The sequence below is a fragment of the Elephas maximus genome, chromosome 22 (assembly GCF_024166365.1).
Source record: "Elephas maximus indicus isolate mEleMax1 chromosome 22, mEleMax1 primary haplotype, whole genome shotgun sequence".
In the NCBI taxonomy this organism is placed as follows: domain Eukaryota; kingdom Metazoa; phylum Chordata; class Mammalia; order Proboscidea; family Elephantidae; genus Elephas; species Elephas maximus.
The window spans coordinates 22,710,779-22,727,448 of record NC_064840.1 but is presented as its reverse complement, the minus strand read 5'-3'; the positions used below and the strand labels follow the sequence as shown (position 1 = coordinate 22,727,448).

The window sequence follows — 16,670 nt, the reverse complement described above, 5'->3', positions numbered from 1 at the left end:
AACCATGATCCTAAACCTCCAAACCAAAAAACTAAATCCCCTGAGGTATTTGGCTGTACATAACCAGCCTCACCAGCTACTTTTTTTTGTTGTCATCATAAATATATCTAGCACACATTTGCAAACTCAACATTTTACATGTGTACGACATACTGACATCAATCACATTAATTGGCTGTGCAACCCTTACTCTTAATACAATTTTTCTAATACCATAAACTGAAACTCAGTGCTCCATAAGCAATAAATCCTCCTACAGCCACCCCCCATCCCTGGCAACCACTAATAAACTTTGGTCTCTATACATTTGCCAGTTCTCTTTTTATATAAGTGACGTCATACAATATTTGTCTTTTCATGATACTTATTTTATTCAGCATGTCTTCAAGGAGCCCTGCTGGTGCAGTGGTTACATACATGCTTGGATGCTAACTGAAAGGTCGGCAGTTCAAACCTCCCTTTTCACATAATGCCGATTCTGCATAAAGACTTGGTCTCCAGAACCTAATCGTGTTGATAAGTGAAGACAGGGTGTATTCTTGGTCGACAGTTTTTTCGTTCAGTACCTTAAATATGTCATTCCACTGTCTTCTGGCCTCCACTGTGTCTGAGGAGAAATCAGCATTTAATCTTATTGGGGATCCTTTATATGTGATATTTGGCTTCTCTTGTGCTGCTTCCAGGATTCTCTATATCTTTTTTAAATTTTTTTTAAAAATAATATTTTATTGAGTTTTTGGTGAAAGTTTACACAAGTTAGGTTTCTGTTTGACAATTTCCATACTAAATTGTCTGGTGCCATTTGTTACATTTATCACAATGTGTCAACATTCTCTGTGTTCAGTTTGTTCCCTTTTCAATACTCTAGTTTCCCTGCCCCCTTATCTTCTCGTTTGTGCTTTTAAGTAACTGTTGACCTTTTGATCTCATACTGACGATTTTTAAGGTAGGGAACTGATTTTATGGGTAATATACTTTATTTAGTGTGCCTCTCTGCTATTTCACTAAAAGGTGATCTCAGGGGATTGGCTCGATTCTAAGTTTAAAGAGTATCTCAGGCCAATGGTTTCAGGAAGTCCTCTGTTCTCTACTATTCCAGTTTGTCTGGACTTTTTTTTTTTTAAAAAATAAGAATTTGAGTCTGCTCCATATTTTTTCCCATTCTGTCCAGGACAAACTATTACGACTCCATTCGGAACAGCTTTTCGAGAGCCTGATTATGACATGTCTCTGTGTAGATCAGTTTTGGTTTAACCTGCTTGGCGTTCTTTGAGCTTCTTGGATTTGTAAATTCATGTCCTTCATCATCATATTTGGGAAATTCTGTCATTATTTCTTCAGATATTCTTTCTGTCCCTTTCTTGCTCATCTCCTTCCAGAATTCCCATGATGCATTTACTAGGTCTCTTGATATTGTCCCGTAATTCTATTAAACTTGACTTGAGACTCCAATCTTGTTGCTCTTCAGCCTTTGTAATTTGGACAATCTTATCCTCTAATTCACTGATTCTTTCTTCTGCCTAAGTCTGTTGTTAAATCCTTCCATCGTGTTTTTCATTTCAGTTGCAATATTTCTGTTTGGCTTCTTTTTTTAAATCCTCATCTTGTTCATGCATTGCTTTCCTTAAATATTTTATATCTTTATGAGTCGGAATCGACTCGACGGCAACAGGTTTGGTTTTGGTTTACGTTTTCCCTTAGTTCTTTAATTATGCTTAACCTTGTTGTATTACATTCTTTCATTCTTTTCATTATTTGCACTTTCATAGATGCAATTTTACTTCCTCTGTCGTGTTCATTTGGATGCACCATTGCTTCTCTTATCTTTGTGTGTCTTGTGTTTTTTTTGTTGGGGTATTGATATTTTCAAAAGAATTAACTTCGTCAGTTCTCCCTGGTATTTGGTGTTTTTGTCCACACTATTTTCTGCAAAAAAAAAAAAAAACCCTTAGGTAGTGTTTTAGGCTGGGTTCTTTAGAGAAGCATATATATAAATACAGAAAGAGATTTACTTGAAGTAAATGGATCACACAATTATGGGGCTTCCAAGTCCCAAATCTGTGAGTCAGGCGGCAGGCTGCTGGCTCATGGGGTCACAGGAGCTGGCGAATCCAAAACCTGCAGGTCAAGCAGCAGGCTGAAGGCTTCTCATATCCCAGGAACTGGAAGTCATATAGGACAAGCGCAGGGTCGAGAGAAAGCGAGCTTTTCAAGAACATCCATTTACATACTGGATGCCGGCCGCACCCCCAGGGAAACTCCCCTTCCAACTCACATCAGATCACAAAACAAAGAATGATAGTGTTTGCGAAACCACTGAGGATCATGGTCTAGCCAAGGTGACACAACATTAACCATCACAGGTGAACAGAGCCTTCAGCCTTTGTTTACCATTTTCTCTATCTCTCTGTGATAGCTCCTTCTCCCTTCCAGATTTAATTAGAATTCAAAAGTTCGAGATCTCGGTTTTCAACTTTCAGTGTCTCCTGAACACACCAGAGAACACACCGCGATCAGTCTGTCCACCAGCAGGCACTGCCACCCAGGCTCGATTACCATGCACTAATTAATCTGTACACCAGGGGATGCAGTCCTCTCTGGTTAATACTCCCTTCCCTTACCTGGTTCTGTAACCACATTTTCAGTCAATAAACCCATACTCTGTGAGCCCCCTTCAGGGGTGTGGGTGTTGCCCTTCAGTTTTGCCTGAGGCTTCCTTCTCTGCTCTTGGGGCGGGGGGTGCTTATATCTGAGCTGGTATGCAAGGGAAGCACAGGCAGACTTTCCTATGAGGAGGAGGAGGAGGAAGGGCTGGCACTCCCCAGGAGGTCCTCTGAGAGATCTGTCTTGTTGATTTCAGAGCCCCAGTGGCCCTGTGGTGGTTGGGGGAACATTCTCTTAAATAACCTACCTCCTAACTCCACTGCAGAGGATCTCCTATAGGAGTTCGTATCACTCCAGCAGCTAACAGTTACTCGGTGGGAAAGGGGCTGGCACACTATGACCAGAGCTTCAGGGAGATCTGCCTTGCTACTTTCTGGGCCCCACCAATAGTATGCTAGGAGTGGGTACAGGTTCCAATCAAGACGCCTGCTTCCTAGCACACAGTAGTCTCAGTCAGCAGTCCTCAGCACTGACTGAGGGGGAGGGCAGACAGACCTCCTGTTAATTTCAGAGGCCTGCACTATGGGGTGCATAGGTCGGCACAGTGCTGGCAATAGGAGCAAACTCCACTGCAGAGGGCCTCCTGTAGTGCAACAGCCTGGCAGCTTACGGTTACCAGACGTAGAAGGATGGGGAGGAGAGCTGTCACACTCTTAACAAAACTCCAGGGAGGCCTGCCTTGTTGCTACCAGAGCCCTCCTGGTAGTATGTTGGCTGTGTGTGTAGGCTCCATTCAAGGTGGCCACTTCCTAGCACACAGCGACCTCAGTCAGGAGTCCTCAGTGCCGACAGGAAAGTGGGACAGGCAGGCCCAAAACTGACCTCCAGAGTGGTCTGTCCTATTGGTTTCAGAGGCCTGAGCCATGGGGTGTACAGCCAGAGAGGTAGAGTCCTGACCATGGGAGGAGACTCCACTGAAGGGGGAGGTCTGAAGCAATTCGCTGCAGCCTGGCAGCCAACAATTACAGGGTAGGGGAGGTGCTGGCCCTCTCCAAACTGACCCCCAGGGAGGTCTGCCTTGTTGATTTTAGAGCAGAAACTTGGGGTCTAGTCTCTTTGCGCAGGCAGGGGGTGTGGTGGTTAGAAAAGCAGGATCTTCTGCTGGGGCCACTTCCCCAGTTCACAGCCCTTGTGGTTGGGGGAAGGGGCAGGGACAACGGGAGAAGTGATTTTCCTACCGTATGCAACTTCTTGATTCATTGATTCTTGCCCATCTGCAGTTTGCCTGTTGCTGTCCTCTGCTCCCCAGTTCAGAGTCTCTCAAGGACAAGCACGATTTTATTGCTGTATTTCTGGTTGTATTTGTGTGGGAGGGCTGGAACGTAAATCTCTTTATGCCACCATCTTCTCAGAATTCTCCCCCAGGGCTCCTCCAGCAGTGTTTTTAAGACGGGCTCATGGGAACTGAAGTCCGTTTGTAAACGTCTGTTACCACTGTAATTATAACTTGTCTGGATATCTTACGTCACGCTTTCTTTCCCTGAGAACTATGTAGACTTATAAACTCATCCCAACTGCATCGAGTGATGCTATGGAGAAATCTAACATGAGCCTCATTTTTCATCCCATGACGGAAGATAAATTGCTTTTTCATTTTATCTTTCATCTTTAAAGTCGATCCTTAAGCAAGATGTGTCTTAATCAGTTTTTCTCAGAATATGGTATATATGAAGCCCTGGTGGCACAATGGTTAAGCGCTCAGCTACTAACCAAAAGGTAGGCAGTTCGAACCCATCAGCAGCTCCGCAGGAAAAAAGACCTGGCAATCTACAAATAACTTACATGTTATACGTTTTTTTGCCAACTGCACTCACCCCCTGTGAAAATACCTTGAAAGAGGAGGGCACAGTTAGTGAAAAAACGTATAACACGCATGTCATTTGTGTAAAAATGTGGTACAGCCTAGGAAACACTATGAGGCAGTTCTATTCTGTCATGTGCAGTCACTATGAGTCAGAATCGACTTGACAGCATACAACATATGGTATATAGTTTTAGTGTGCAGGTTCACTTTTTATTACAATTCAGATAATTCTTCCTGTAGTGGATGTGAGGTTGACTGCTTCTCCCGTTTCATTTGTTGGACTCTTTACATCAGGGGCACCACCCACCCGTATGCTGAACCATCTTTGTCCTCCACATCTTTCATCTTTTCCCCAATGCTTTTATCTCTTAATTGTATCCACTCGTTTCATTTTCAGTCATATTTGTTCTGCTCTTTGCTGGTTTTTGGTTATTAGTCTATAATGGTGAGGTTTGGTTTACAGTATTTTCCCTTAGTTCTGCAATTTGCCTTTTCATTTCTTTCAGTTTATCAGCTTATCTATGAAATATGTTTTATTGAATTTAAATTTTTACTAGATCATTTTCTTGTGCAAACCATTTACAGGAATTCCGCCTCTGTTCCTTAGTATATATTTTCTTCCAGACTGGGCTCATGTTTTTTTTTTTTTTGGCACGCTATCTTCTTTCCTTTTTTGCCCCTTCCTGAGGTGAGGGTGGTGGTGGTGAGCTACAATATGTTAATATACTCGCCATGCCATCCTTTCCATCCTGCTTAGGGTCAGCTTGGGCAGTTCCTCCAGACTAAGTGTTCTGATACATTGTGAGTGAATTTTCTGGGGTAGGCTCCCACATAACATAAGACCAATTTCCCTTTCCCTTAAAGCTACCATTTTAAAGCAAGCACTGCTCTGAATGCACTTCCCTGTAGCCTGTGCCAGTACAGGTAGAAGGGAGACAACATGGCTGTGCACAGTCCTTGCTAGAGAACTGAAGTATTGTTCTCTCTCTGGAGATCCCATTACATATCTATCACAGGCACAGAGATCCCCCTTTAAGGTAGGACCCATTGCTCAGGGAGGGGACTGCAGTCTGCAGGCAGCCTGCAGATGCTGGCTGCTGTGGGTCTGTGCAGCTGCAGAAATTCACCGTACCCAAGTTTGTGCACAAGCTCATGTGTGGGTACCCACAGTCAGTGACTACATGAGATGGGAGTACAAATGCTTGGTAAATTCAGTCCAACGTGGCAGAGCAACGCCTACAGGCAACTTTCTTTCCAGAGCTCCCTGCCAAGGCTTTGTCAGGCCTGCCTCACAGTTCAGCTTCTCCCTCTGCCCAGTCTTGCTTCTTCCCCCCCTTCCTTTCCCAGGTACTGATCCCAGCAAACTTTGTTTCAGTGTCCGCTTCTGGAGAACTCAGTATGTGACAATGTGCTATATCAGGACCCTAAGCAGCTGTCCAGAAATGTGTTTTGTCCTTGGGTCCTTCCCTCAACTCAGTCTGCTCCCTAGAAGACGGCAGAACCTAAAAACACTTCCCACTTCTCCAAAGGTCCAGGGCCATACGGAGGTTCTTCACCATCAGTTCACTTCTCTACAAATAGGAGGATATTAATAATATTTCTAGGATTTTGTCAACTTACAACCCTCCCTCAGTCTTCCCACTAGGGCTGGAGGAGGGGACCAGAAGCCACACCTGAAGCCAGTTCACCAGAATCTTTGATTTCTTTCCTTGGCCTAAACGTTTCAAAATTTATGGCATTTGATTATTCCTCTTTCCTTGTTTGCTTGCTGACAGTTGTTTTTTTTTTTTCCCAACAATTTTTTATTCATATAATTAATTTTGAGGGAAAGGAGAATCTTAACCAAGAAGTTTTTTTGGGGTTATTTTGTGTGTGTGTATGTGTGTGTGTGTATTATTTTAAAAAGAAAAGTAAGAAGCATTTATAGTTACAAACCTTAAACTTTTTTTCACCACTAAAATACTGTTGGGAACGAATGAGGTACTGTTAAGAGCTCTACAGATGTTACCATTCCTAGAAATTTATCCTAAGAAACAATTCAGAAGCAAAAAGGTATGCCTGAGGTGCTGACCATGGTATGGCACAAGAAAAATACTGAAGCCACCCCAAGGGTTCGGCAGGATGATGGTTCAGGGGTGCATGTAACCACTCATCAGTATTGCAAAAACTATGAAGCAACTGAGAACATGTTCATGAAATAGTCTAAATGCCTTTCACAGTCCTTTGCACTTCTGATCCACAAGCTCCAGCCCTCCTTCTGGCCTGGAGCTTTCCCATGCCCCGCATGTCCCCACCCACACTCCCCCAGCCTGTCAAGTTGGAGATTCATTATTCACAGGGCCTGACATGAAGCTAACAAACAGTTTACAGAGTGAACAAATGGACGGAAGCAAGCCACGATGTCAACTCTGGTTTTCTCTAGATTGCTTAATAAGAATGACCTTTCTTCTTTTCTACTTTTCTTATTTTTCAAATTACTAAGGAAAACCCCCTAATACCTAAGATAGGTTAATAAATGCGTACATACATCTATTAAAATCACAACTTTAGTTTTTAAATAAAGTATATGTATACAGGCCAAATTTGGACATACCATGTAAGAAAACAAAAAAACAGGTCCAGCATCTTTACTTACTCTTTCATTTAGCTGTTATTGTTAGCTAATTTCGTCAATAAAGCAAATTTTATACTACTGTCTCAGTGACAGTTCAAGGTCCCCCTCTACTCAGGGTCTGAGGCTCTGGCTTCTCAACTCATAATAGCTACTAACTGCTTAGCACCCACCGCATGTCAAGACCCAATTTGCTGCGGCAATTGATGGGTTTATTACTTCATCCCATCCTCTGTGGCAGGTATGAATGGATGTGGGAAATGGGCTGACAAGTGATGTGACTGCTCAAGGTCAAAGGGCTGGAGTTTGAGCCTGTGCAGGCCCATAATGCCCACCTTGCTAGCTTCCATCCAGGACGGGTTAGGTGCAGCAATTAAGTGAGAGGGCTCTGGAGCCAGGTCACCCACCTCACAGGGCTGGCATGAGAATTAAAGGCGCTGACAGGCATGGAGGCTCTTGGGGCAGTGCGAGCACTCCTGGTGTGCACCTTCCAATGCAGTCATCCCCGTGTATGCCAAGTACACCAGCCACGGAACATGCCCACACCCCCCCACCCCTGCACAGGGAGCAACTGCAGGAGGAGACAGGCCCTGCAGACTGCATCCAGGCATGCCTACTACTCTGGACAGCCTGCAGCGCCCGGGGCAGAGTCACGTGGCAGGGACACCCAGGTCAGGGCCCACCCCACATCCTGGCACCTTCCTCCGCCGGGCTCTGGAGCTGCTGCTGGTGGCACAGAGAGCGGAAGGTGTCCTCCTCCTGCCAGATGATGCGGTGCAGGATGATCCAGGGCAGCACTGAGGACACGTGTGGCTCCTTGGACTCCTCCTGCATGGCCATGCTGCAGTCAATGACCTGCGGTGGGAAGAAAGGCACGGGGGTCACAGCAGGCCAACTCTAGCCCACCCTCACACGATAAGGAGCAGAGAACTGTTGCCTGCCTGGCCATGAGTGCTTGCAGCCACTACATGGATGTGGGACACTGTGCCAGCAGCATCTGCGTGTCACTGACAGTCCCATGCAGGCCAGCATCAGGAGAGCAGCAGCTCAACTGTCCTCCCTCATGTACGTACAGCTCCTGGCTCCTCAGCACGTGCTATGTGCTGGTCCTATGCCAAATGCAAGGATTACAGAGGTGAGCGAGGCTTGGAGAGGTACAGTCACAGGCAAGAGACCTGAGCTCAGGATTGGTACAGCTGCTGTGATTAAAGCAAATCAGCTACAATGGGGTCTCAGAGGAGGATGGGACAAGCAGAGCAAAGCTATTGAGAGAACCCTTCTATGCTACTGGATGTCAGGTGCCAGACTCCCAGAGAGGGTAGGGCATGGGAACAGAGACCCAGAGGTAGGACAGACATCTGCTTAGGATGGCTGCAGCAAGGAATACAGCAGGAAGGAAGTGAAGGATGAGAGAGAAGACGACCAGGTGAGTCAGTGTGCTCACATGTTTACAAAGTTGGCCATACTCAATTTGGCAGGAATGTGCAAGGCTTTAAGTAAGGAAGCAGCAGACTCATACTCTGCTTTGGAAAGGTGCCTCTGTGGTGGGGTGGTGGCTGGATGGGTGGGGGAGACCAAGGCAAGAAGTGCTGCAGGACACGTGCAGCCACAGACTCAAGCGAGAGGCAGCCACAGCTCGGGTGAAGGTGAGGGAAGGAGATGGAAAGCAAAAACAGAAGCTGGAGTTGTTAACGGTAGGGAGGACAAGGTTTTGCAGAACTTCCTGTGGCTGAGTGGGGTTGGGGACAGGAGGTGAGTGCACCCTTGTTCTCTGCACAAGCCTGCTTGGGTGCTGTGGGAAGCTGTGACCACTCCCCAGCAAGAAGAGCCCATCTTTATAAGGAAGGAAGCCACGTGCCAGGACAACATGGGAGTGAGGGCCCTGGCAGGGAGTCAGGAGGCCTGGCCCTGCTCTGCCCCTGGCTCACCACATAGCAGGCAAGGGGCCTCCCCACTCTGGGCAGTTCCCCACTCTGGGATTAGGGGTCTTGCACCATGTGGTAGTGTTATGAATTAAATTATGGCCCCCAAATACATGTGTTGTAAATCTTAACCCTTATACCAGTGAATGGGGCTCTGGTGGCACAGTGGTTAAGCATTTGGCTGCTGACCAAAAGGTTGATAGTTTGAATCCACCAGCCGCTTCCTGGAAACCCTGCAGGGCAGTTCTACTCTGTCCTATAGGGTCACTATGAGTGGGAATTGACTCAATGACAATGGGTTTGGTTTTTGGTTTTATACCTGTGAAAAAAAGCCCTGGTGGCACAATGCTTAAGTGTTTAGCTGCTAACCAAAAAAGGTTGGTGCTTCAAACCCACCCAGCTCCTCAAGATAAAAACCTGGCAATCTAGGCTATAATCTTTGATGAAGATTCCAAAACCTAGAAAACCCAGGGCATACAACTACATACCTGTGGATGTGATCCCATTCGGGAACAGTTTTCTTTGTTATGTTAATGAGGCCATATCAGTAGAGGCTATGTTTTAAGCTAATCACATTTGAGATGTAAGAGAGCAGATTAGGCACTAAAGCAAGAGGACTTGTCAGAGACACACCTAGGGGATGGGACAGGACAGGAAGGAATTGAGGGTTACCTGGATGAGGTTGCTGGTGAGCCTGACAAGGCCTGTGGCAGAGGAGGACTCCTTCAGGATGCTGCCACTGCCATCTGCAGAGAGTGCCTGCTCGATGCCCAGCAGCAGCTGTGTGACTGTGGCCACCCATTCCTCCTTGGCCGCAGCATCACCTGCATTGACCATCTGCTGGACCGCTTCATTCAGGGCCACGTCAGAGCACTCAAAGCACTGCCGGTGGTCCTGCAGCTGGAGCAGGGAGTCCTGAGCAAAAGAAGGAATGACAGGAGGCTGTGAGAGAACACATAAGACACTCAGCACACAGGTCCTCAGAGGGGTGGGGGAGTAAGGGACGAGAGACACTCCCAAGGAAAGGGTGAGGAGGCTGCTACAGAACAGATGCAGGTTCCATACAGCCCAGAGGCCTCTGTGGGCACCCAGGTGACTTGTGTGTAGTCACAGCAAAGCAGGCCAACAACCAGGGGCTCAGTTTCCCATTTACAAAGCCCGGGACACTGGGAAGAGTCCATAGAGCCCACCAGCAGCCACAGTAAAACTGAGAATCTAACAGCTCCATCAGCTCTCACTAAGCACTGGGCCCTAGGCCGGGGGCAGGTACATTCCCCCCAGTGGTGTGTCTCTCAGCACCTGGATCTGGGAGGTGCCAGAGGAACTGTCTCAGTGGAAAGGAGGAGCCCTGAACCAAAGTAACTGATCAGAGGCGGGGCCAAGATGGCAGAGAAGTCAGAAGCCTTCTGTGGTCCCTCTTACTACAAAGACCTGGAAAAAAATAAGTGAATCGATTATATATGACAATCTAGGAGCCCTGAACATCAAAGACAAAGTGGAGGAATCAGACCGAACAGCATGGGGAGGGAGAGACTGTTCAGAAGCAGCGAGGAATTGCCAGACCTGACCTGGCCGGTATCAGCACCCTGCAGGCTGGATCGGCTGGTACACGCAGTGAGGCAAGCAGTGGTGATCGGGACACGTTTTCCACGTCGGGAGAGACTGAGCACCAGAGAGTCTGCGCAAGCCTCTACAACCAGCAAGAAATGGTGCTCAGTCGTTGAAAGATAAGTACAAGCAACTAACCTACTGTGCTGATAAAAAAAAAAAAACAACCCCTTTTGAAAGTACCTGTCTCCCATTTACTGCCCCCTTCCCACTCTGCTCTGGTCCTGGGTCCAGCTTCAGTGATTGCTGTGCTCCCTGGGCTGGAAGTAGGACCCACTGCGCGCCCTGAGCCATTCTCTCCGCTTTGGAGAAGGAACAAATTAACAAACAGGAAAAAAAAATCTGCCAGCTCCCCTAAGCTAGGAACTCAGGGCAGGCACAGCCCCTTTGCAGAGGTACAGGCATTAGGGGTGCACAGACTTTGAATGCCTTTCACCCCTGCACAGACCTGTGTGGGCCTATTTCAATAGCGTAGGCCCTCATTAGGACAATATAACCAGATATATATCTGAAGCCTATTTTCATCTGTATCTGCTATAAGGGGGAGTGGCAGATTTATGACACAGGACACAGCCCTGCCAATTAAGCAGGGCCATCACCTACCCACATCACTGGCTGGGTAGGTCCACATCACTGGCTGGAGGACTGGTGGTTTCACCCATGCCACCGAACCACCCGCGACAGGGGTCCAAGAATAAGTGGTGACTCCCAGTCCCTACAGCCAACACCACTGGGTGCCCATAGTCTGGCTGCAAAACCTACCAACCTATGCACTCTAGGGCATAGGGACACGCCTTCCACCCAGACACTTAGGGGCAGAAGTCAGTCCCCTGCCTTGATCAGCACATGACCCCCTACTGCAGCCAGATACCTGTGCCTACTCCAATCATCCCTGCCTGCCTAGGACTGTAGGTGAGAGCCTGCACCACACACTCGGTGACTAACAACCTGGACACCTGAGCTGAATCCACACAAGAAAAGTAAATGGATCCCTGGGCTCGTGTTCCTAGTGACAGCTCTAGCCTCCTGGAGACAGGATGTGAGAGCTTCAAAGACACCAATAATCAAACTAGATCACATGACCAGCCTATTTGGGCATATCAAAATGAAACAAAGCAAGAAGCTAAGACCCAGTAAAAAAAAAAAAAGCAAACGCAAAATAAATAAGTGTAACAGCTTACTGATGACTTGGAGACAACCAAAACCGAAAAAAAAAAAACCAAACCCAAAATAAATAAGTGTAACAGCTTACTGATGACTTGGAGACAACCAAAACCGAAAAAAAAAAAACCAAACCCATTGCCGTTGAGTCAATTCCAACTCATAGAGACCCTATAGGACAGAGGAGAACTGCCCCATAGAGTTTCCGAGGAGTGCCTGGTAGATTCGAACTGCCAACCTTTGGTTAGCAGCCACAGCACTTAATCACTATGCCACCAGGGTTGGAGACAACGATCAATAACAAATCACATAAAGACGCAGACCATGATGGCTTCAGCAAGCCCAAAACAAAGAATCAAACCTTCCGGAGGAAGAGGACTTCTTGGAATCACCAGAGATAGAATTCAAAAGACTAATATACAAAACTCTCCAAGAGATCAGGAAGGAAATCAGGCAAAACACAGAACACACCAAGACAAAGAACAGACAAGGCAATAGTGGAGCTTAAGAAGGCTATATGAGAGCATAATGAAAAATTTAACAGGCTGCAAGAATCCACAGAGAGGCGGCAAACAGAAATCCAAAAGATCAACAATAAAATTTCAGAATTTGACAACTCAAGAGAAAGTCATAGGAGCAGAACGAAGGCAATGAAAGTCAGAATTAGTGAAACTGAAAGTAAAGTGCTTGACACCAACTTATTTGGGGAAAAGTCTAATGAAAGAATCTAAAAAAAAAGGAAGAAACCCTAAGAATTATGTGGGACTTTATCAAGAGGAATAACTTACGAGTGACTGGAGTACCAAAACAGTGGGGATAACAGAGAATACGGAGAGAATTGCTGAAGATTTGTTGGCTGAAACCTTCCCTGATATCAGGAAAGATGATAAAATATCTATTCAAGAAGCTCATCGAACTCCACACAAGGTAGATCCCAAAAGAAAGTCATGAAGACATATTATAATCAAACTTGCCAAAACCAATGATTAAGGGAGAATTTTAAGAGCACCTAGGGATAAGCAAAAAGTCACCTACAAAGGAGAGTCGATAAGACTAAGCTCTGACTACTCAGCAGAAATCATGCAGGCAAGAAGACAATGGGGTGACATACATAAAGCCTTGATGGAAAAAAACTGCCAACCAAGAATTGTATGTCCAGCAAAACTGTCTCTCAAGTATGATAGCAAAATTAGGGCATTTCCAGATAAACAGAAGTTAATGGAAGTTGTAAAAACCAAACCAAAATTACAAGAAATACTACAGGGAGTCCTCCAGTTAGACAATCAATAACATCAGATATCAACCCAGAGAGGGTAGTCACAAAAATAAATCAAAGCTAAAACACTGAAAATAGGAAAACAGAGACGTCCATATGTAGAAGATGAAAATATTAAAACAAAAAAGAAGAGCTAAAAAATGTATTCATAGATCTTTCATAAGAAGAGGAAGTCAAGGCAATATAAAGAAATAAAAGGTTGGTTTAAACTTAGAAAAATACGGTTAAATATTACGGTAACCACAAAGAAAACTAACAATCCTACACATCGAAATAAAGTAACTAATCAGGCAGCGCTGGAGTCAACTGGACAGGCTGGGGAAGGCAGCAGCGCTAGGCTAGGGGAAAGAGGGTCCAAGGTAATCCCAGGGTAGAATTCCCACGCGGGAGAGGGTGATGAGTTCACAGAGCAATGCCACTGAAAGCAAGGGCTGGGCTGTGTCCAGAAGGAAGAGAAAGAGAGCCCCAGGGCAACACTGTCTCCAAAGATGCTCCTGTAAGCTCCCCAGCAGGGTGTCGAGCCCTCTAGGGACCTCCCCAACATCGGGTACAAGTTCCCCACCAGGGCGTCAGGTCCTCTCGGGACCTCCCCATCATTAGGTCCTGATGTGTGCGCTGTCAGGGTACGTCTTGCAGCACTGCCCTTTTCTCCTCCCTGCCTTGACCTGGGGTGAGGCCACAAGGGGCATTACAACAGTGCAAGAAGAAAGTGGTCCTGCTGCAGCTCCAGAGCCACATGGCCTGAGCTCACACCCTGACTTAGCCCCTCAGGAGCTGGGTGACCTAGGCAAATGGTCCTGCCTCTCTAAGCCTAGAGTTACAGCAGACCCTGTGCCTATGGGTCATGGCGGCAGTTAGGCAGCAGGTGCAAGCACAAACAAGACGCTGTCACAGGCATGGTAGCTGTGGCCTGCGGTCACCCTCACACCTGGCATGCCACACATGAATCTGGCCTCCCAGACTCTTTAGACCTCCAGGAGCACAGCAGCTGTGCCATCGTCCACAACCGCCACATGTTAAGAGCTCTCATATACCACACTGCTCCATTAGCTCCATTTTAAAATCTCCTCTGTGGAAGCCTGGCATAGTGATTAAGCGCTTGGCTGCTAACAAATTTCGAATCTACTAGCCGCTCTTTGGAAACCCTCTGGGGCAGTTCTACTCTGTCCTATAGGGTCATTACGAGTAGGAATCAACTCGACGGCAGCGGGTTTGGTTTTTTTGGTCTGTGGAAGCCAGCGCTGTATGCAATACTCCTTTTGGCCCTAGAATAAAACTCATTTGAATACTGTGGAGCTCGGCCGCATTCAACACCACACCGAGTGAAGGGGGAGCAGCCTGCCTGAGAACTCAGGCCACAGAGGCCACTTGCTGGGCTCCAGGAAGCACCTATCACTCCCTACTCAGCAGGCTCTGATCTCCAGCAGCCAAGGCCTCGTTACCCACAGAACCAGCAGAGACACCTGAACCCACCTTTGGGCTCTGCTGCAGCATCCAAAGGCAGAGCAAACCAGCCCCAAGGTCGGCTAAAAGGGCACCTAAGCACAAGAGACGCCTCCTGGTGCAGACTCGGAATCCAAAGACCTAAGCTGACCACCCCTGATCAAAAACCCACACAAGGCAGGGACAAATGACTCCTGTCTACCAGGACAGAAACTGTTAACCTTGAACTACAGCCAGAGTCGCTGTGAAAGTCACCAGCAAGGTAAGGGCCCTGCCAGCAACACTCTAACAGAACATATTCCCAGAGCTCAGGCCAGGAAGTGCTAAAAATGCAAAGAGTAACAGTCAACCTATGAGACAAGCAAATCACTATTGCGGGTGGGCAATGCGATCTTCTATACACACACACACACACACTCATCAGAAACACTGAGAATTCAGTGTAACAATCAACGGCTTTCCTATAAGCCAACAATGTACAATCAGGAAATATGACAGCTGACAAAAAGATCCTACTCAAACCAGCAACCAAAAAGATAAAGAATTAAGAACCAACTCAACAAGGAAGCTATACATTAAAGAATATAAATGGTAGCTTGCCTAAACAGGAAGAGTCACCATATTCTTGAACGGAAATATCCCAAATGAGACCCTGTTCCACTCTAGGTAAGCCAGGTGGAGCGAGTTACAGACAAACATGGAACACCACTAGAAGAAAGCAAAGGCAAGCACACTTTTTATCTCTCTGTCGCACGTTCCTAGCCTGCCTCTCCTCAAGAGGTCCATCTCTCACCCAGGCGCTCTGCTTGCTTGAGGGATAAGGGCAGGAGTGTTTCTCAAGTCTTGGAAGGCTGTCGAAGCATAAAGACCGGTAACAAAATCACAAACACGGGAAAACATCAAAAGATTTACCGGCATAAAAATTCAGAACTTCTGCATGCCAAAAAACCAAACAAACCAACAAAAAAAAAGCCGCAGTTTAGAAGCAAAAAACAAGCTAGGAAAAATATTTGCGACATATGATGAGAAAAAGATTACTCTCTTTAATGTCTGAAAAGCACTCTGGATCAACAAGAAAACACTCTCCCCCACAGGAGATTGAGAAAAACCCAGGAGTCACTTTTCACAAAAAGCAGGTGCTCCCAGGTCACATAGCTGAGGCCTCAACCACAGACCAACCACACACAGACCAAGCCTTACTGCTCTTCCAAACAGCTCCTCCTCCCACTAGCGAGCATTCACCATGCCCAGTGCCTCTTTCCCTCAGTTGTTTTGGTGGCAACAGGAGCAAGATGCCATCTAAGCCATTGGGACCATCTTACAGAAGCAGAGGAGGCAGCTCTCTACCCCCGTCAACTCACTCAATGCCCTCCCTGGGTACACCCAGCTATCCCCCTACATACAGCTATACAGGGCCACCCACAACCTACCGTGGTGATGGAAGTTCAAGACATGTCATTCCCTGAGCTTAGTTTGGTCTGAGCAAGCAGGCGTCCTCCCTGTTACCCTCTTCCCTTCCTCCCTCCATTCCTATTCCCTCTTCCCTCTCTCCCTTCTTCCCTTCCTCTTTCCTCCCTCCCTCCCTCCCCCTCCTTTTTCCCTTTCTTGAGGATGGTGGCAACATGACAGCTAGCACTCATGTGATACTTACTATGTGCCAGTCATGGTACCAACACACATTAACTCCTAAATCCCCACATCAGGCCTCTGAGGTGAGGACAGTGATCATTCCAATTGCAGAGATGAGGAAATGAGGCAGAGAGGTTCTGTAACTTGCCCCGGGCCCAGCAGAAGGCCAGCCCCCTTCAGCTCCAAGTAAGAGTTTACTTCCTAAAGAATGGGGGGTGGCGGGCAGGAGGGAACAGGGAGCTCGAAGCACAATGGGGACATTCTTTTCCTTCAACTAGGCAATTGCACAGAAGTATTTATCTTCATTCTTTATATTGTACAGATACTTTTATCCATATTTATAACTACTTAATAATTAATTTTAAAAGCAATAAAAAAAGATGAACAAGTGGGTGGACAGATGGATAGATGGATAGGTAGGGGGATGGATGAATGGATGGGTGGGTGGATGGACAGATGAGTGGACAGGTGGTTGGATGGATGATGGATGGGTGTGTGAGTAGATGGATGGATGGACGGACGGACGGGTAGATGGATGGACGGACGGATGGA

The 16,670-nt window shown here is 46.7% G+C and overlaps 1 protein-coding gene across 9 annotated transcripts in view; it reads right to left on the bottom strand.

Moving 5' to 3' along the window:
- CABIN1 (calcineurin binding protein 1) overlaps positions 1-16,670 on the bottom strand; it is a 192,518-nt gene that overhangs the window by 122,921 nt on the left and 52,927 nt on the right. For all 9 annotated transcript variants that reach the window (XM_049865389.1, XM_049865386.1, XM_049865395.1 and 6 more), the window contains 2 exons: positions 9,674-9,916; positions 7,778-7,934 (listed from right to left, as the gene is read on the bottom strand). In XM_049865389.1, the coding sequence (XP_049721346.1) occupies positions 7,778-7,934; positions 9,674-9,916 (400 nt within the window). The remainder of the gene's footprint in view (positions 1-7,777; positions 7,935-9,673; positions 9,917-16,670) is intronic.